This window comes from Phasianus colchicus, chromosome 22 (assembly GCF_987193195.1).
Source record: "Phasianus colchicus chromosome 22, bPhaCol1.hap1.1, whole genome shotgun sequence".
NCBI classification, from domain to species: domain Eukaryota; kingdom Metazoa; phylum Chordata; class Aves; order Galliformes; family Phasianidae; genus Phasianus; species Phasianus colchicus.
Genome location: NC_143457.1, coordinates 3489913 through 3510609, shown reverse-complemented (window position 1 = coordinate 3510609; position 20697 = coordinate 3489913). Strand labels below are relative to the sequence as shown.

Below are 20697 nucleotides of genomic sequence, written 5' to 3'. Positions count from 1 at the left end.
TAGAAGGGGCAATAGCCCTGTGAAGTGCTGTCCTTAATAGATGCTTAGAGGAGTTTCCTTCACTGTGGTACTTATCTGACCACAGCAGCTGAGTGCCTCACAGCTACTGATGGATTTTATTCTATTACCTCTCTGCACTGTAGGGCTGTTGCATAGGAGAATAAGGCAAATTGAAGGAAACGGGCTGTCACAAAGAGAATCTGTGGCAAAGCCAGGGACTAATCCTGTATTTCCTAGATTTCTGCCACATCCATTACATCTTCCTCATAGCTGAGCAAATCTCAGTCTGGAGGCATGGAGAAAAGCCTCCTTCCCTTCTTCCTACGTTTGCTAGTCACACTATGGCTCTCTTCCTACTGCCTAAGGAGCAAGCGGTCTGAAAAGGGAGTTAATGTTTGTTGCATGTTTCTTTATTTCCTATGACAGCATTTGTTTGTTTTTATCACATTTGACTGAACATTATTTTACCCAGGAACTTGGTCAGATGTGAATGCAGTTACCTGCAGTGGATGCTCTAGCTTTAATGATGCAACACCTATGGAACAGGAAGATAGACATTTTCCTTATTTTCAGGATCAGTTTACAAAGACACATACATACATACAAACAACATCTGAAGAAACTGCTAGTAATCAGTACTTGCAGAACACAAAGCCTGACCACTCATAGTAGTTCAAGTTTGACTTCTGTCAGATGGCATTATAAAAAGTGCCAAGCAGAACTCGAGAGCAACGTCAATAAGAGAAAAATCCAGAATAGGGACAAGAGGAACAGCCAAAAAGGATAAATAACATCAGGTTCTCGATACTCGTGCTCTTCAAAAGAAAGAAAGAAAGAAGGAAAAAAAAAAGAAACAACCACGCATTTGCATTTATTTCTCTATTTTATCTATCAAGACATTTTCAGCTAAGGAAGGACAGGAGCACACAGCTTGAATAAGAAACTGCTGCATTCCTACACAAATCCAACCAACTCTGAAAGCAAAATGCTTCTACCAAACAAAATACCTGCTAAATTCTCTAAAATACATTTCAGCCCACCGTGACTCAATGCAGCCCTGGCACAGGCCCAGAAAGCCTGACCTAATCCAGTCAATGCACACAGTTCACCTCGGTCTCCTCGCTGCCGTGAGATTTCACCTGCTTGCAGGAAACAAAGCGCACAGTTGTCCCAGCCCAGCACGCTGCCCAGAGAAGTCCAAGCACCCCAACGTTTTCTTCAACATAGCCTCCCACCAAGCCATAAGGCAGCCCTATGGGCTACTTGTAAAATATTATGAAAAGATTATTGTACGAGATAGCTTGTAAAATATCCCAACTTTATGCTCACCCCCAGAGAGGTAACATATTCCAGCCCAACTCCCTCCAGCCTCTCTGACTCCAGAACGTTAAATTAACCCCCTGCCAAATTTACTACAAGCCATCTGACCATACCATTTAGCCACTGTAAAGACAAAATCTATATCTAGCTGCAGCCAGGAAAGCAGGCAACTCTGTTGAAAACCTATTTATATCACTCAAGGAGATCAATGGAGAGCCCAGGCCTGGAGGCCAGCGACCTTGGATTGACACAAAACTTAAAGGAAAAAATTAATGGAATCAGCTCACGAGACCATGGCTGTTATGTCCTGAGGATTCAGAGCCTGCCCGACAGCTTGCTGATTAAGTAAACATGCTTAAGTACAGATAGATTTTTGAAAATGGAGTAAATACTCACCTGCTGCTGGCGCAGGAGCACAGCACAGAGCTGCTTCTGCATGGAGCCCAATGGCCGCCCGCCCAGCTGGCTCCTCGCTCTCACCATGGCTGTCTGTCTGTCTGTCCCAGGGAGCAGCAGGACTGCTGGGACACCAGGAGTGGCGTTTGCAGAAATCTCTCCTCGGGACACTCTGAAATGAGGCTCCAGCAAGTTCTCCACAGCTGCCTCTGGAACGTGCTCCCTCAGGGACCTCGCTGAGGAAAGTTCCAAGGAGACAACAGAAGAAAACCAGGAAAAAAAAGCTGCCTATAGTGGGCTGCAGGCTACGCATGCTGAGAAAGAGGCTTTTCAGATTTAGGATTTCTCAGTTTCACCCTAGCCCTTCCACAGCTGTCCCAACGTGGAGCTGCAACCACCCCCAAGATGGCCTCTAGCAGTCCCAAAATGGCGGCCAGAGGAGGGAAGTTCCCTCTCCTTTGTTACTGGTCAGCTGTGCAGGTGATGAGACCAGGTGGTGCTGCACATGCAATTAGACCAGGGTCCTAAACAAATAACGAGGTAACGAGGCCGTAGAGCAGCACAGCAACCCTGCTGGGCTGGCTAAAAAAGGCTGGAAGTCCCCTCGCATAGCACTGCTCTGAGGCAGCTCCAGCAGAGCCATGGCTGTTAGAAACCATCACTCAGGTGCAAATTCCAGCCCAGTGCTACCATGAAGGGTGTTTGGAGGTTGGAGTAAAGCCGGTGCCCTGTCACAGCTGGCCCTGATGTCAAGGAAAGCTCGCAGGTGGATCTGCCCCAGCTGGCTGGGTGGGGGCTATGCCATCAGCTCTGTGGAGAGGTTACGTGCTATTTTTGCTTATTTTTCAAGTCAAAAGACTAAAAAAAATGGGATTCTAGAAACAGCAGGTGGCAGGGATAGTGATATTCAGAGGGAGGAAAACACAAAGAGATGAGCTTTGCTTCTGGAGCAGCCACCGCCTGCTAGCACACTGCAGGCCATAGGATGCCTCTGCTGCCTTCTGCGCCTCTCACTTCCCTCTAGCTTAAGGTTTGGGGTTCTTTTCTTCTTTAACTTAAGCTCTTCAACATAAGGGACTTCATTTAATGGTTTCTTCTGGGTGAGAAAAGCAGGAGGCTGATCCCAGCCTGGGACCAGTAGCTCCCACTTGAGGTCCAGCATCAGCCCAGCTGGCTGCTGGAGCAGAGCTGGCTGCCACATTGTGGCCTGCTTCTCCATATGTCACATCTGGCTGATGTAAAACACACATGTTTTGACTGAAGCTTTTTCTTTAAAATGCCAACATTAAAGGAAGGTTTGCTTTGTAAAACTGAAACTGTAAAACTCTTCTGAAACCCAATCTGGGGGATTAAAAGAACCACATGAAAAGGGATAAATATGACCTGGACATTCACTTCCTGTGCAGAAGTTCGCTGAACATGTGCCTCCCAGCCTGTCAGGGTGCGATGCGACCTTCTCTCGTTTGCAGGAGATGGAGAAAAAAGAGTGAAAAAAAGGAAGACGGGAAACTTTGTGAAATGACAGCTCTTCATATTCCATGGCTAACTTCAGGGACGCTTTTCTTTACAATGGTGTCTCATACACCCAGAAGTAGAAAAATACAACTAGTAGCAAAAGTATTTAATATGTAACCTGTTCTTCATTGTCTGCAGTTATACAGAGCTTGATCCCCATTTTAGCTGAGAGTCAGTGGCAGAACTCCTTTGGATTTCAGTGGGAATAAGATCAGACCTAAAGATATTATGGACTGGGTCCAAAGATTCTCTGATGTGCAGAAGAAACACATGGATAGACAAGCAGATCTTCAGTTAGTCAAAAAATGGCTCGCTTTCAAACAAATGCAAGATGTTTGCATTGCCCATTTCAAGTACATAGCTGGGTTTGACAAAACAACGTAAATATTATGGAAATTAACAAAGTCAATTAAGGATTCTCTGTATTTGTTTCTCAGGTTTTGGATCTTTAAGAGGATTTTTACAGATTTTCTTTCCGTGAGGGAACTGTTAGAAACTTTATATTTTTAAAAAACAAAGCCGACATTCTGATTTATTACGGTATGATTTCACAGGATAAGACTTAAAGAAAACAAACACAATACATTAATTACTTGTTCTCAAAATAATTTTCTAATCTGAGGTCCCAATGAACTGTTATTGCAGAGGACAAAAGGCAATATCACGTAAAACTAAGCATTGCCATTTTGTTTTGGCAACACTATGTCCCTTTTTCTTGGTGTAGATCTAGAAGCATCTATGCATTAATTTGGGATTATGTTTTTCCCCACGTGGACAATGCTGTTAAGTGACCCTGAAAGTAACATTAATTGTCCAACGGTCATAACTGAGAGAAACACGGCTGTCACACACAGGGAGCACAGCACTGAATCTAAGGCAGAATTACAGCAGGAAAGAAGAAAGATGGGAATCTGCATGAGGTGCTGTGGAGCACCTTCCTGCACCACTGGCTCGTAACTGATGCAGCAGCTGATCCTGTGGATGCTCACGCAGAGTCCAGTTTGAATCTGAGTTTGAAACCCACTGTAGCTTGGGGTGCTTGAATCAAGACTTTGTCAGTTCCAGCCAACTACAATGACTTTTTTTCTTTAATTGGAAGTGATTAAGCCTGGATTGTTACTACTGTTCTTCAACGCTGTTGTTTCTGTGTGCAGAATAGATAGATACCCATTGACTTGTCCCCGCAGGTTCATCTGCTGAGGGTTGGAGGTGGAAAAACAGCTTCATGTGCAGACATGGGGATGGGACACAATTCCTATCCAGCAGCAGAGGGGGAACAATTTTCAAAATAATCTCTCAACTGGGTTTGATCTTTGAGATGGAAAATAATCTTTTCTGCTTAAAAGCAGTGGTTTCCTAATTCCTGTAGAAGTCTTCTACAACCTCTGCTATTGGATAGAGTTATTTTTTTGTTGTCGTTGTTTTGTGTTTTTCTCAGGAAAAAAAAAAATCCACAAACTTTTCTGAGTAGTCTTAGTCAAATTTGGAAGGAAAAAAAAAAGAAAAGAAGAAGAAGTAAAAAGAAGAAAAAACCACTCTCATAGTTCCAAGCCATAATCCAAAGCAGAACAGATGAGTTTTGAAGTTGTTGATGGAGAAAGACCATCTCTGGAGTGCTTTCCAAATCCAGTGGACAGTTCCTCAGTCATTTCCAAGCTGGAAAGAGGCCATTTTATGAACCAGAAAGCATCCATTTTCTGCCTTAGTCCTGAGCCAGAGAGGCTAGTGTCTGAGTCAGTTCCAGGGGGAATGTTTGGCATTTTTCCAGGCTTGGGAGTGTTGCTATCACAGCAATTGTTTGGTGATGCCATCCCAATAAAGCTTCATTATGGTGTTCCTCTTTCTATAAACTTCAGTGCCCTCCAGTGTCCCCAGCAATCACTTATCTAATATTAGGATATTAAAAAATATGGAAAGATTTTAAAGAGACTTATTAAAATGCAATTAGCAGCGTGTACGACTTAAGCAGTGAGATTATTTTAAAAAACGACTTGATTGTGTGGAATGCCATGCACCTTACAGAGATAATAAAGCTGCCAATCAAGTCCATTTTCAAATTAGGAAATTTTCATTCTTTTTTTACAGCCCCCTAAGTGAATATTAAAACTGATTATTAACCTCAGAGTGTAGTAGCGGCCCCTAAGCCTGTAAGCTCAAAAAGAGAGGTTTCATAACTGTAGGTAGCCTGGGCTTCATTCCCCATTTGGACTGAGATGTCTGAGCTTATTTAAAGGGACAGTGTTCACCCTTTGAATAAAGAGCTGTGAAAAGCCTGGATGGAACCCTTCTGTGGAAGGAGGCAAGGCTCCAGATCTTGGCATCGCAACTCGGACTGAAGCAAGCTGTCCACAGTGACCCTGCCTGGATATTACACAGCAGTTTTGCCACGAATAAACTGAAGATAAGAGTGCCCCCTCATGTCCGCTCTGTGAATCCCACCACATCTTACAGCTCCTTAGCACTTAACTTTTGCTTTGTTTCAGATCTGCTGATTAAATGGATGTGCATGTGGGAGCACACACCTTTGTCGCACTCAGGTAGCTGTGCACAGGTGCTGTTATTCTCATGTTATTACTGCTGTATGTAAAAAATACATATCTGGCTTTGCCTTTTTATTTTTCATCCTCCTGAGAGTCAAACAAGTGCAACAGTTCCTGCTATTTGACTTTGCTGGCACTTGTATTTTACTTATAAAAAATGAATCTTGCTCTGGGAGGTTAAGTCACCTCACCCTGGTGTGTCACTCCTTCTGCAGCTCTTTACTCCACCGTCAATGATTTAATGACACTGCCTGGATTTCCCTCCCCAAGCTTGAAAACTGGAAGTGGTGAATTCTTGAGAAGGCAGCAAGCTGTTTCTTGACTTGAATACTTTATTTTGGGGCTTAGGAGGGGCTATTCGCTGATTCTGACTGCAACAGAATATTTTGGCACGTGCTTCACTGTGTTTGCTTACATTTACCTTTGCTCATCTCTCTAGGACCACACACAGGCCTGAAAATAGGCACTTCAGTATTGTAGCAGACTGCTGCCAGCCCGCCTGCTGCTTTGTAGGAGTGACAGACCAGGCAATATCTGAGCAGGGAGAATGTTACTGAGTTTGTAAGTATCGAGGATATAAGTGATTTGATCAGCACGTGTGACCATAGCTCCCTCTAGAATCTAGCGATGGCACCTGGACCTACTTAACAGTATGCATGAAAGCTGTCTATGGATCCTTTCAAAGTAAGTTATCTGCTTGGGTTGGATAATGGGGGTTAGGAGGATGGCAAGTTGGGTTAATGGAATGGCAGCAAGAGGCAGGTTTTAGTCTAGAATGAGTCTCAAGTGAGACAAGTTTAGTGGACAGGGTTCTGCCTTGATCTTGAACTGGTATTTGTCTACACTGCTGAATAACCCCAAGTGATCCGGTATAACACAGAGTAACTGACAATTCAGTGCAGGCAGCATTATTGGAGGAGAAGGAAAGATGTTTTTGCCTCTTCAGAATCTTTTCAGTTAATAAATGCTGGAGGAACAGGAGCCACAGAGATGGTGGTATACTTTTCAGGTCTCTGGGCTGAGAAGAAGCACCTTCAGCACACTGAATGTCTTGTGCTGCTGCTCAAGTTGGCAGTGTGCCTCTCTTCTGCTCCCCAGTGCCTGGAGGAAGTATTTTTATGGCTCACCCATGGAGCTGGTGTGGGTGGGAATGTATAGAGTAGTTTAGCATCCACAGCAGGAGGAACATAATATTGGTGATATTTTGGAAGTCTGATGGCTAGGAGAGAAAGAAATGTAGTCAACTGGGACAGAGGGAGAGGCAGAAGGAGGATGAGGAAGGAGTGCTGCAGCTGAATTAGTATAACTGAGTTCTGAAAAATAACTTTTTTTGGTTTTGTCCATTTCCATTTAAAGAAAATATTTATTGCTATGCAAATTTTATGCTGATTGGAACCACAGTGGAATTAAGGAGTGGTAATGGACATAGAATACTTGGGTTTCTGAGATATGAAGTGTATAGTCATGACAGCACAGTAAACAACTCATTTATTAACATATTCTAAAATTAGATCAAGCAAAAACAACTTTCAGAAATACTAAGATAATTCCTGGCAGAGCAGAAAGATTACTGAAAAGGTTTGAGTAAGCACTGCAAATGGGTGATTGCCAGGCTGGGAAGCAAACCTCCAAAAGCATGAAGACTTTGTCCCAGAGGCTGCCTTGCATTCCTTGATTAGGATCAGCTTCAAGAAAAGCCTTACCATGGGTGCTGACAGAGCCAGACATGAAAAGACCAAGCTCTACATGATGCCAACTTGCCAGCTGCAGCTTTGACAGTAGGAACTGCCCTGCAAGTCTCTACTCCAGAAACTCACAGCACCATTACACGAATGGCAAAGCAGCAGCAGGAATCTGGCATGCAGCAATCAAATAAGTTATGCTAAACAACCAAAGAACTGACCCGGAATTGCTTACAGTGGCTTACTGAGCCAGAAAGCTTTGATTAAAGTATTCCTGAATGTGGAAGCAGTGATAGATAACCTAGAGTTTACTCCTTTGCTCTTATCCACTCCTAAGAAAATAGATATGGAAAAGCTGAAATCGAAATTTGGATTTTTTTTTTTCTTTTGTTAGAAGAGGGGAGAGGGAAGAATATCGAAAGTGCTTCACTAGAAAAGAGCAGATCCAAAACCACCTCCTCTGAGCTTTGCTAACCCAACCTGTGCTGCAGCATCCCCAGCTCCCCGAGGCTTGCCTCGCTGCAGCTCAGCAGTGCCCTCCAGGTGTCAGCCTTGCACTTCGCATTCATTTCCATCCCTCATCCACATCTCCAGTGAAGCCCTGAGTTCAGCAGAGATCGTTGACAAGAGATTATCAGAGTTCTTAAAATATTTAATGCATTCCCTAACTTCGTTTCAGGACAAAAAGCTGAAAGAACCCTGCCCTACAAGGCTCCCACAACTGCACAGCTCTCTGAATGCTGTTGTGTAAGGGACGGTATCTAAATGGGCCCATTAGCTTTCCACAGGATCTGCCAGGGGAGCTGTGAACATCTGCCAGCCCAGGAACAGTTCAGCAGCCAGGACTTTCACTGAAGATTTGTTGGTGTTATTTTTTATTTTTTTATTTTTTTTTTAAGGATGTAATGGACATGAGTGTCCTTTCTTTGGCCTTAATTTCTAACCACTTCCCAAGATACTAAAAGCTTCTGCTCTCCTCTGCACTTTGCTACATAAATCAGAACTACGCTAACATTTTTCTCAATTGCATCTTGTAGTAGTAAAGCCACTGGAGGCTAGAATGAAGACACGCACATGCAGGCCCATGATCTAACCCTGCTCTGACTGCAGGATGAATATTGTTGGCAGTGCTGTTGCTTTAGGAATAGCTCTGTGGGAAAGACATGAAATATTTAAATGGTGACCATCAGACCTAAATGTAGGACTGGGCAGATAGTCTGGATATCAGAATTAAGATTCCCTTCAGGACGGTGCTGAAGTTTCTAATGTTGCTCAGAATTGCTACAAATCATCAGGAAATTCACGTTTGAGATGCTTCATTAGAACTATCTGTGTGAGCAATAACAGTGAAATCTTTTGGCAGCAAGAAGGGAGGGAGTGATGTCAAAGCCGTATGGGTGGGGGGAAGCTTGCAAAAAAACATTTGGTCCAAACGGAACTGTCTTTCAATTTAACAAGTAGAAATAAGGATCTCAGTGGAATCTGCTGACCAAGTAGGTCTTGAGATGACATGCATGGATGAGAAACAGGGCTGAGTTGAGGTGGTTAAGCCTTGTAGTTCAGGCTGCTGAAGAGTTAACAGGTAGCAGCAATTTTCAGTAAATACAGAGCCAGGAAGGCTTCACATACAGGCTGATGATGGGTCCAAAGGTCTGTGGCATATTAACTGTCATAACACAACCAGAAAATACAATAGTGAATGCTGTTCCCCACAAGGTCTTCCTAAAAATCTGTCTCTCAAGATTTTTGCATGTTTTAGGAGGTTTGCAATGAGAGCATCATTCTGGGCGTCAGCTGTCACCCGTTTCTCACTATGAACATCAAGAATGACCTTGGGCAAACTGGCTTACCTCAGTTTTCCAAGCAGCTGTGTGTAACGTTCACAGGTCAGTGTTCAATTAATTGCATTATAAATGGAAAGGCACTAAAAAGACATGAACACATTCAGAAAGCAAAAGATAGATGTCTGTCACCTCTGGCAGTTTCAGTAGCACAAGAAGTCCATTTGGTCACATCTAGTAGCTCTCATCAGGAACAACTTTCTCTCCTACATGCATTAGTTCCCCCCTTTCCACAGCTGTCAACAATTTCTCACATAAAGGTCTCGCTTTTCTTCCAGTATTACCTGTATTAAGGCCAATTATGTGTTCTCTTCCTTTCCTTCTTGAAAGTCATTTACATGAAGAATCGCAGAGCTAAGGTTAGAGATACTGGGGGAGGGAATGCAGAAATATAAAAGTGGAAATTTGGGTGGGCTTCAATTTATGGTGGACAGCCAAGGAACGAATGTCTGATGTCACAGTAAATCATTTATATTGCAAATGATTTAAAATAATGAAAACCCATATGCATTAAATTTTGCCCTGTACATCCATTTGACATATTTTAAGTAGACAAAAGATAGATTTTACATAAATCTTTCGTAAATGTTCTTTAAAAAAATATCACCAAGTAGACAGTACAACCAAACCATTTTAAAACAGTCTTTGTCTCATACTTGAGCTACTGCTTCAATGAGCATGGTTGCAAAAAATTCTGCCCACTCCTTGAGAGGAAAGAAGGAAAAAAAAAGAGAAAAAGAAGGAAAAGCCAACAAAACAGTTTTTCAGTTGATCCTGGCAAATTTATCCTTTACACTATTCCCATTTCCAGGAATAGTTGCTCAAGTTTACCCAAGCCACCTATGGTTTTAGCACTGAGGGAGTCTATTTCCAACTGCAGGTGTAAATACCAGTGTTTGTATTCACTGCAAACCAGGTGCAGGTGTAAGGACCCAAAGCTAGCTTCCCAGCACAGCTCCCTGTCTGTGGATTTGTCCTTTGGTTTGTGGTAACCTGTGTTGATGGAGATTCACACTCTCTTGTGTTGGGAGTTACTGCATAATCTAAAAAGCCTGAATCCTAGCTGCAGTACACTGTACGAGGCAAATTCCTTTGGAAGATGCCTGCCACATCTTCACCAGGAACTTAGCTCTGAGAACCTACCAGGTGCTTCTGAGAACCACAGGCAGACATTCTTCCCAGGCTCTGCTGTGGATGGGCCAGAAAAACTAGGGAGGTGACTTGCAGATGGTTTGCTGGTTCTGCCAAACAAAACAGAACGAAGTTAATTTCTGCATTCTCCATGTACAAGATGCAAACGTTGGGCAGTTCCCACAGGTACCAATAAAACAAGATGGTGAAGATGTCAACGCTATGTGCTGTTGTGCTTTGAACCCTGATTTTCATCTTCTAAAAGCAAGACTCCTATACATGATCACAGTCACAAACTCCGCTAACTTAAATCCTCCAACCACGTTGTCTATCCGCAAACTAAAACAAAAGGGTGATATTTGATGCTGGCCTCACAATGCCTGCCACTTATCTGCAAACCTAGAGATAAAACCAGAGAAAACATTCCCCAAGACACTGCTCTGTCTGAGTAGATAAGTAAGAATTAGCAACTGTGTCAGCAGGAGCTGGAACACTACAGCACTGCTGCTTGCTCAGCAGAACAAGAAAGTCGTTTGTGCTCCGGGTAGCCAACAGAAGCATGGGCCTCCTGCTTCCATGGCTTCCACCCACTGTCTGTAGCTCACAGCTCGGAAACAAAGGTAGCAGTCAGCACCAAACTGCCAGCAGATGCTGTGGAGCTGAGAGTGGCCTTTTGTCACCACTGCTGCCTTTCCAATCACTGCACATTTTCTCCTTGCCAAGGGCATCCTTCTGTAGATGAGGGGTCTGGGAAACCACACCTGGATGGCTGACCCCCGCTGTCTCAAAGGAACACAAGCTAATCAGCCTCACTCCCACAAACATTCATTGCCAATTCTGATAGTTTCTTCTTCCTCTAACACTCAGCATCTGTCTGGCAGTAAAACAAGCAGCAGCATTTACACTTCATAGTATGGCAGAGGAAGAAAGCCAAAGTTTTTTTTCCAAACAGCTACTAGTGCTGGAAGGTCCCAGGCTAACAGGCACCGCGTCCTTCTGGCTCCCTGCAACAGTCAAGCACACAAATCATTTGGCTTCAGTTGTGCTGGGAGCTTGAAAAACACATCAGCAGTTCCAGTCAGTTTTGGAAGAGTTAAGTAAATAAGGACAGGAAATAAGGAATGAGAAAACCATCTCAGGTGGATTTAAAATGAAATAATTGAAATGGTGGCCTTTTAGGATCATGGGAAAGTTGCTTGCAGTATGATAGGTGCTGTGATGAAGTCTTAGAACTGCTGCTCCATAGGGGATTAGGAAGAGCGCTGCTGTGAGAACAATGGACTGAGAGCTCTTTCCAGGTATTTTACATGGGTGGAAGCTGCTTATTATGTTTAAGAGAAGCTCTTCTGTAAGAAGTTGTTTCTAGGCTGCTAGGTGTTAGTAATTTTTTTTACATCAATATTTCATTTGCAGTTTATCAGAGTTTAATATAACATTTGTGATCCTGTGTAAGACTACTGTAGAGCTGATGCAAGACTGGCCTCAGCACCAAGGGTTAAAAAACACTGAAGCTACCGATTTTCATGTTTTCATTCCCCATCCCTGAGGACCTGTTACTGCAGTGCAGTAGGTTTGGTGGCAGGACTGTTACTGCCCACCTGGAACTGAAGGCAGAACATCACCAGCCTTACACCCAGCTAGGATGGGATAGTTTGCCTGTGACTGTAAGGTATGGCTCCATGTGCTCTCCCCAAAAATAGGTGAGGTGTTTAATCTTTAATTGGGAAGCTCACAGTCAAAGTTTTTTATGTGTATGTAAAGCAAAGTTCTCCTTTGCTTGTGTGTGGAAAGTTCTGCTTATGGTAGACATTTCTGGGGAAAGGAGGAAGTAATTATTGCAAATGTCCTTATGATGAAAGCTTCTTCAAAGAGGAAGGGAGAAAGATAAGTATTGTAAAGCACTGCTCTTCTCTGCGTGAATGGATTTTCAGCTGTAGCTAGGAAAATGAAATATTACTGATCTTGCTCTCTTGGGAGGGAACAGTATCTGTGATATACAGCCTGCTTAATTGAAGGCTCAAATGGCCTTAAATGACAAAGAGAAATAAATAACTAAAGAGCGTCCTGTTGCTTTAGGTAAATACGTGCAAGGTGGGCTTTACTTGGTGCACGTGGTAGGGAGGACAGTGCTTATAAAGGAGCAGAGTAAGGCTGACTGAAAGGATGCAGGCTCTTTTTTTCTCACTATATGTAGTTAGAATGAGAACCAACACAGATAATGTGATCTTTAAGTTGCTTGGATTTCTCTGCAGAGAACCTTTCTCCCATATCAAGAGAGGGAAAACTGTGATTGTCACTCCCACTAAGGGCGAGAGATGCAGCTTATTTACTATTGGCAAAACCAGGCCAGAAACTGATTACACTGAAATGCCATCATTATTTAAATCCTTTTTACTGATCTAACTGAAGTTAGAAATAGGCCTGAGTACTCCCTGTTTATCTGTTTTGCTTGTTTGTTTGTTTAATCATGAGGTTATATTTGGATGCCCATTGATGTTGGTTTTTCACCCCAAGTGCTTTTGGGAGAGAGAACAAACAGCTGATCGTTACGGAGTTTGTTTGTACCCCTGAGCACACTTAACCTAGAGCAGCAAATAGATATTGTATTGCATTTTCTTTTTTTCCTGTGGGCACACTTAACTCAATATACATGATGGCTAGTGCCGTGGTACTGCATTTGTCTGCACCCATGGGCACTGAATTGCCAGTGTGAGAGAACTGGTGAATTAACTAGCTGCCTGCCTGCCGGTGTAGTTACTTCAAGAGCAATACTGCTGTTATTTGCTTAACTGAAATCTAATAAACATGCAAACTAGCAATAGGAAAACACCGCAAGAATCCCTGTTTTTACAGAAAACATCACATTTGTTTAATTCTAAGGTTGGTTGCTGCAAAATCTGAGGAATGAGCTCTGGAGGCCAGGGTCCCTCTTGTGAATAATCACCTTTCTTCCCTTTTCCTGTACAGGCAGCAAGCTCACTGCCCTCCCCTAGCTCCTACCTGCACAAATCTAGCACAGGGTTGATATTTACTAGGCTCATTAATAAAATTACCAGCAGATGCTTTGTCAGATAGAGGTCACTTTGGCTGAAAGCCACGACAACCTCTTCAAATAGCATGATTGCTAAACTATAGCTTTGACTTGAAATGGTGCAGTAGGTAATGTTGACATGCTGCAATTACCGCTCGGTCCTCACAGCATGTTCAGACAACACTGACTACCTCCGTGCTGACTTGGCAACACCAGAACTGGGTTTGGGACGTGTCTTGTGGATGGCTGGAAAACGTAGGAATTTCAAGAGAACGCCTACATGAAGCATTAGCTTATCTCATCAGCCTGAGTCTTGTCAGTTGCTCTCAGAACTCTGTTGGAAAATGATAATTACATGATAGGGCTGAGTCTAAAGCTACGAGGGCAGAGATGGGCCAGGTTTCGATGGTGCCGGAGCCAATTTTTACAATTGCAAATCTTAAGTGGGAGCCTTCAATACTCAGCAATTCTCTGCGTTGATGCAAGGAACTGGATTGGCCCTTCCTAGAAGTCATCTACCTTTACTAATATTGCTTTTTTTGAGAGAGAGAGAGAGGTGCAAGGGAAGTCGAGCTGTGTGGGAGCACAGCCCACGTGCGGGTAGGAGAGGCACCGAGGACAGGTGAGCAGACAGGAGCTGCTTTCCTTACCACAGCGCGGCTCGAGCCGCCCTCAGCCCTGCTGCCTGCACACGGCTGTGACACAGGGCGGCGAGCACAGCGCACACAGTCCTGCATGGCAGCTTTACGTGAGGCAGCCAGAGCAGCAGCAGGACGCGAGCGTCCTTCAGCCATCGCGGCTTTGGAGATCGCTGTGCAGCATATGGAGGTTTAACTTGCCTTTAAGTAAGTAGAAATTGGGCTTACAAAGGATTAAACCGTGTTATGGCAAGCAGTACCATAAGCAGGGCAGTGTTACAGTAGGTAGCGCTACCTCCGTTAACCATCTGGCAGCCGCACCGAATCGCCTCACGCGGCCGGGCAGAGCGGACCAACAACCGCCTGCCGCGCTGTGAGGAAGGCGCACACGGCGGGAACACCTCGCGCCGCCCCGCCCCTCCCGGCAGCCCCCGCTCCCTCGCGCATGCGCGGCTCGGTCCGTACCACCGCCGTGCGCGGGGGCAGCGGCGCGGACTGGCGCCACGTTCCCGGTTCTCGCCGCCTGTGCCGTTCCGGGAGCCCGGGCCGAGGCTCCGGCTCTACTCGAACGCGGCACGCCTCGAGCCCGACTCCCTCCCCGAGGCCGGCGGCGGCCCGCCGACCTTCACCTCCGCCTTCTGGAGTGGTTCGCTCCGCGGCCCGGCCTCCGCGGGGGGCGGCGGCCGCCATTTTGTGCGGCGCGCGGCGGAGGCGCTGACGGCTGAGGACGCGGCGCTGCCTTCCCGCCCGGTGAGGCGGCTCTGCGGCTCGGGGCTCTGCAGCTCGGGGCTCCGCGCTCTGCGGACGGGGCCGCCGGCGGAGTTGGGCCGAGGGCAGCCGGGCGGGCGGTTGGTGGGGCCGGGCCCCGAGCCCTTGTCGCGGGCCGCTCCGGCCCGGCCCTGCGGGCGGCTCTGAGCCCCGGGGCGCCGCTGCGGGGCCCGCGCTGCTCGGGGCGGGGCGAGGCGCGGCCCTGCGCTGCCGTTCCGTGCGCGGCGCCGCTCCGTGCCGCCGTCTGTTGGCCGCGGTTCGGCCCGAGGCGCGGAGGACGAAAGCTGACGGTGCGCTTCGCTCGGGCGGTTGTTTACGCGTGTTTCTCTCCCACGCTTCAGTGACTTCCAGCGAAGATGTCGGAGTACATCCGGGTCACGGAGGACGAGAACGACGAGCCCATCGAGATCCCCTCGGAGGATGACGGCACCGTGCTGCTGTCCACCGTGACGGCGCAGTTCCCCGGGGCGTGTGGGCTGCGCTACCGCAACCCGGTGTCGCAGTGCATGCGGGGCGTGCGGCTGGTGGAGGGCATCCTGCACGCCCCCGAGGCCGGCTGGGGAAACCTGGTCTATGTGGTGAACTACCCCAAAGGTTCGTGCCTTTGTGTTTCCCTATGAGCTCTTAGTCGAGAGGTCCATGTGTGTCGAGTCCTCGCATTGACAGAAATCCTCTGATTTTACTCGTGTTCATCCCACGGGTGAAGTTGAGCCCGCTGAGTTTTCAGATGTGCACAAAGCTTTAATTCTTCAGCTGCGGAAGTGCGTGAATGACAAAGTTTTGTGTCGTGCTTGGGAGAGTTGCAGCCTAATTAGAACTTCTAAAGATTGCTGGCTCTGTGTGTACTCACAGACACTTCAAGCCGTGCTTTGGTCACAGCCACCTTTTGAGACAAATGCTGAGGAAAAGAGTAACCAAAGGCACTCTCTCCAAATATTATCTCATTAAATATTCTTGCTGAAAACCCGTCTTGCTCTCATCCTCAGAGGACTCTAAACGTTACTAGGTGGTCCTTGAGTGAACTAATGCAAAACTAACTCAGAATGCATTTTTGAGGAGGATTTGGTACAGGTGGTTCCTTCTTTCCTCACGCTTGCAGACAGTTGGCTGTGGGTCATAATGATAGCCTCCAACAGCTGGCATGTGTTCTTCCACAGTCTGCACTTTCTCTTATTGTTGTCTGGTTTTATACCACGCTTTTCAAGATTAGTGGAAGCAGTTTCTAAGCTTATGAGGACAATTTCTAATGTACATCATTGTATTCAGATAATAAGAGAAAAATGGATGAAACAGATGCATCATCAGCCGTGAAGGTAAAACGAGCAGTACAGAAGACTTCAGACTTAATTGTCCTAGGTTTACCCTGGAAAACTACAGAGCAAGACTTAAAGGAATACTTCAGTACGTTTGGAGAAGTTCTCATGGTGCAGGTAAAATACTTTTTAAGTATGGAAAGATGTTAAGTAGACTCTGGGGTTCTGATGGTGCCAGTAGAAAGAACCAGAGCCCTGTATGTGCAAAGCAGATCTGAAACTGTGTGCCTCAGTTCCTAGGTAGTTTGTTCCATGAGCTTTGTAGAGGTAGAAATATTTGGGAGTGATAATCCATGCAGATTTGCCTAATGGGTACAGTATATTAAGATCGATTTAATTTATGTTACCATTATTAATTGTTGCAGCTGAGCATGTGTCAATTTTTCAGACTTTGAAACAAAGCTTTACCAAATTAATTCAGGAACAGCATGTTTCATGCTCTAGATTACCTCTGTGTCACCACTACTTCACATAGCCTGTGCAGCATCTCCTGTGCCAGCTGTGAGCACTGTGCTTGGTGCTGCTTGTCTGGGACAGGCACAGCTGTGGTGACCTGGCCAGGCCTAGGGGCTTTTTGCTGAGAGAAGCTGAAGCTGAGCTGAAGCTGAGTTTTCTTCTCTCTTCTCATGCAGGATATTTTTATCCTCCCAGGAGGGGAGGATCTCACTGCCACAGAAAGGCTCTTAATCTTAGCTTTTGTTATGTGTCCACAGGTCCCGCGTGCAGCTATGTGTGGTTGCTTTGTTTATACAGCAAGTCTGGCCATGCCATTACAGTGTTACAAAATAATTATATCCCAGTGCTGGTCATGCTGTTCTAGTAACTAATACTGGCGCTCAAAGCAGTCAAAATGCATTAAATTTGTAGGTGTCAGAAGCCTGTGCTGTAAATGTGTAATAGTAGGGTTAGTTTCATAGGAAAAGGTAGTTGTGTACAAGGGGGTAATCAGAGATCTGAGTGCATCCTTCCTGGTGACGATAATATCAAGACTGATACAGAAGATGATAGGTAAATAGCGTGCCATTAATGTCATCAGTACAAGCACAGTCCTACTGCGTTCTGTTTTAAAGTCTGCTTTTTTATCCTAGGTTAAGAAGGATATTAAAACTGGTCACTCAAAGGGTTTCGGTTTTGTTCGTTTTACGGATTATGAAACCCAGGTGAAAGTCATGTCCCAACGACACATGATAGATGGCAGATGGTGCGACTGTAAACTTCCCAACTCTAAGGTACTTTCATATTTATGACTACCTTTGTTTTACCTAACATTCACAACTACACTTCTTTAGCCACTGTGTGAAGTGAGCAGATGAACACATTGATAAAAGCCCTGGTTGTGGTTTTTGGGTCTGAGTGGACAGGACAAAGAGAATAGTGAATAGGAAGTGAATGAGAGGTGTTGGGGACTCAATTTCCCAATATAAAGTTCAGTGTAACGTGTTACTAACATCCAGCAGTATGTTGCTTATCTTGTCTGCTGCATGAACAGAGGAGGCAGAATATGTAAACTACGGAATATCAGAATGAGTTGTTTATGATCATGTGTATATGCAGTTAAGTGTACAGCACAATGACATGTCCTGCACTGCCTTGTCACTGTCTGTAACTGACTACCTTTATTTCCCTGTTCCCGTCTGTACCAAGTTGCAGACATGCTCTCCAAACAGGATTTTGGAAGTCTTAAGCTTACAAGTTCAAACTTCCTTATCGTCAGCCTTCTGAACAGTGGTCTTCATGTTAAAGTTTTCATTTATTAATTATACTTCTCTCTTCAATTCTCTTCAGCAAAGTCCTGATGAGCCTTTGCGGAGCAGAAAAGTGTTTGTTGGGCGCTGCACTGAGGACATGACAGCAGATGAACTCCAGCAGTTCTTTGCTCAGTATGGAGAAGTGGTAGATGTCTTCATTCCTAAACCTTTCCGAGCTTTTGCTTTTGTTACATTTGCAGATGATCAGGTACGTGTTCAAGTATTTTAACCTCATGTTTAGACAGCCTGTGTTTCAGTAGCTAGGTGACCCTTAGGGTCCCTTCAGTGGTGTTGGCCTGGCTGAGGTTAGGTTACTCAGTGCAACAGTGCATACTGTTTTGTACTGCAGTTAGTTCTGTAGCAAACGTGAAGATAGAACACCTCAAATATACACATGTGCTTCTTTTGCAGGTTAAATAAGTATCTGCTTAGGATCACACGGGCTTATTTTGTCTTGTACTACTAAATGTTCTTCTTAAAAAAATATAATAGCCTACATTTAACTAATCCCTTATTTTTTGTAGGTTGCCCAGTCTCTTTGTGGAGAGGACTTGATCATTAAAGGAATCAGCGTACATATATCCAATGCTGAACCTAAGCACAATAGCAATAGGCAGTTAGAGAGAGGTGGAAGATTTGGTGGTAATCCAGGAGGCTTTGGGAATCAGGGGGGGTTTGGCAACAGCAGAGGAGGTGGGGGAGGACTGGGTAACAACCAGGGCAGTAACATGGGTGGTGGCATGAACTTCGGAGCCTTTAGCATCAACCCTGCCATGATGGCAGCAGCACAGGCAGCCCTGCAGAGCAGCTGGGGGATGATGGGCATGCTGGCTAGCCAGCAGAACCAGTCAGGGCCGTCGGGAAACAACCAGCCCCAAGGCAACATGCAGCGGGAACAGAATCAGGGCTTTAGCTCAGGAAATAACTCTTACGGTGGTTCCAACTCGGGAGCAGCAATAGGCTGGGGCTCAGCTTCCAACGCGGGTTCCAGCAGTGGGTTTAACGGAGGCTTTGGTTCAAGCATGGATTCCAAATCATCAGGCTGGGGAATGTAGACGCAGTGGGCTCTCATACTGACTCTTTGGTGGGAAATCAAATTTTTCTAACGCGTGGTAAGTATACTGTAAATTACATATAAATTTTTTCCAAATCAGTTTGTTCAATGTGCGGTATATTCAGCAGTATTTTTGATGTCTTTCTTTTGTAAAAAACAAACAAACAAAAAAAAAAAGGAAGAGGAAGAAAGGTAAAAGGAATTTTATAAGTTTTGTTACGTAACTTGTTGGAATACTGAATGTTTGGAAGTGGACTGCTGTTTGCCTGATGGGTAAACTAACACTACAATCAATAGGAAAGGGTTCTCTTGTAGTACTTTACCCCTTGTTTCCTGGCTACCTGAATTCTTTGCATGTTCAAAATGGAAACCATTGGTCAGAAACAGCATTCTCTCCCTCTCGTTTTTAATTTGATCCCACCATAAGAATCTCCAAGTCCCCAACTGGAGAACTCAGTGTTGTTTTTCTGTTTTGTTTGGTTTTTTTTTGTTGTTGTTTTTCTTTTTTAACACTGTCTCCCCTCCATACTAAAGTACGATATGAAGGCTTCATTTAATCTCCGCAGTTCATCTCATTTCAAATGTGTATGGAAGAAGCACTTCATTGAAAGCAGTGCTGTAAATATTCTGCCTTAGGAATACTTCTGTCTACATGCTTTCTCATCCAAGAATACTTCATCACACTGCACATGCTGCGTCTTAGACGGTGGGTGTTCCATTTTTATCCGCTACTCTTTATTTCATGGAGTCGTATCAACGCTATGAACGCAAGGCTGTGAGATGGAACCAGAAGGCTGTTTGAACTTTTGAAACCTTGTGTGGGATTGATGGTGGTGCCGAGGCATGAGAGGGCTGGTATGAGCGAGAAAAAAGAGAGCGCATGCAGAGACCTGGTGGTGCATTATGGGATTTTATTTTACTTGGCGAGATGTCTCTCAATCCTGTGGCTTTGGTGAGAGAGTGTGCAGAGAGCAATGATAGCAAATAAAGTACGAGTGTTTATTGCATTCAAAGGACATCCATATGTGGAAGACTTTAAGTGGGTTTTATACCTAGTTAATCAATTAGCTGAATGTGTTTATGTGAAAAGAATATTTGTATTTTTTTTCCCTTATGTCAACTGCTGTGAATGCTGTATGGTGTGTGTTGTTTTTTTTTTCTGTTAATGATCTGTAAGTGTGGCAATGTGAATTGAAGATGGTGGGGTTTGCGATGAGAACATTGAGCTTGTGATCCGCTTGGCAGTAGCTCTTGCAGCACATCACTGGTGAGCTCAGTGTGCCTCCTGAGGGTGGAAGCTCTGCTGTGTAAGATACCTTAAGAATGCTGTTTGCTGCAGTTCCGTGTTTGGATGCTTTTTATAAGATTTGTCACTGTAGGAAATTCTTAAATAAAACTGATTTAAGTAATATGTGTCTTTGTTTTACAGCCCTGAATGCAAAGAATTCATAGCAGTTAATTAATTTTACCCTTTTGAGATGAACTTCTGTAAAGTTTTGTTTGCAGCAATTCAGTTTGTTTCAGATAAGCATGCTCTAAAAGTTGGCAAGTCAAATGGAGCCACCACGTATCGCTACCTGACACCCAACTTAACCCACTGCATTTTTGCATTGTTCAGTGATACGTAGATATTTAAAATCCAGTTCCCACAAGTTTGGGTATCCGCACCTAGAATGGTAAGCTGTTCCCTCCACTTTGCATCTGTACCAAGGAAAGTTAC

At 44.8% G+C, this 20697-nt stretch overlaps 2 protein-coding genes across 10 annotated transcripts in view; one reads left to right on the top strand and one right to left on the bottom strand.

Moving 5' to 3' along the window:
- Positions 1-14501, bottom strand: part of CASZ1 (castor zinc finger 1) — a 241600-nt gene extending 227099 nt beyond the window's left edge. For 2 of the 8 annotated variants that reach the window (XM_090123276.1, XM_090123267.1), the window contains exon 1: positions 1717-14501. The gene's annotated coding sequence lies outside the window, so the exon portion shown is untranslated. The remainder of the gene's footprint in view (positions 1-1716) is intronic. The other 6 variants (XM_090123269.1, XM_090123268.1, XM_090123272.1 and 3 more) reach the window with 6 other exon arrangements.
- A 190-nt stretch (positions 14502-14691) lies between these two features.
- On the top strand, positions 14692-20386 carry TARDBP (TAR DNA binding protein). 2 transcript variants are annotated; one of them, XR_004169785.2, is made up of 7 exons: positions 14692-14844; positions 15204-15456; positions 16129-16292; positions 17264-17404; positions 17961-18131; positions 18448-19035; positions 19544-20386. XR_004169785.2 is itself a non-coding variant. In XM_031613487.2 (6 exons), exons 2-6 carry the CDS (start codon positions 15219-15221, stop codon positions 18976-18978), a joined length of 1245 nt encoding a protein of 414 aa, XP_031469347.1. In that variant the 5' UTR covers positions 14692-14844; positions 15204-15218; the 3' UTR covers positions 18979-20386. The 2 variants fall into 2 exon arrangements, 1 of the variants encoding a protein (XP_031469347.1); XM_031613487.2 differs by having other exon boundaries at positions 18448-20386.
- The last annotated feature ends 311 nt before the right edge of the window (positions 20387-20697 follow it).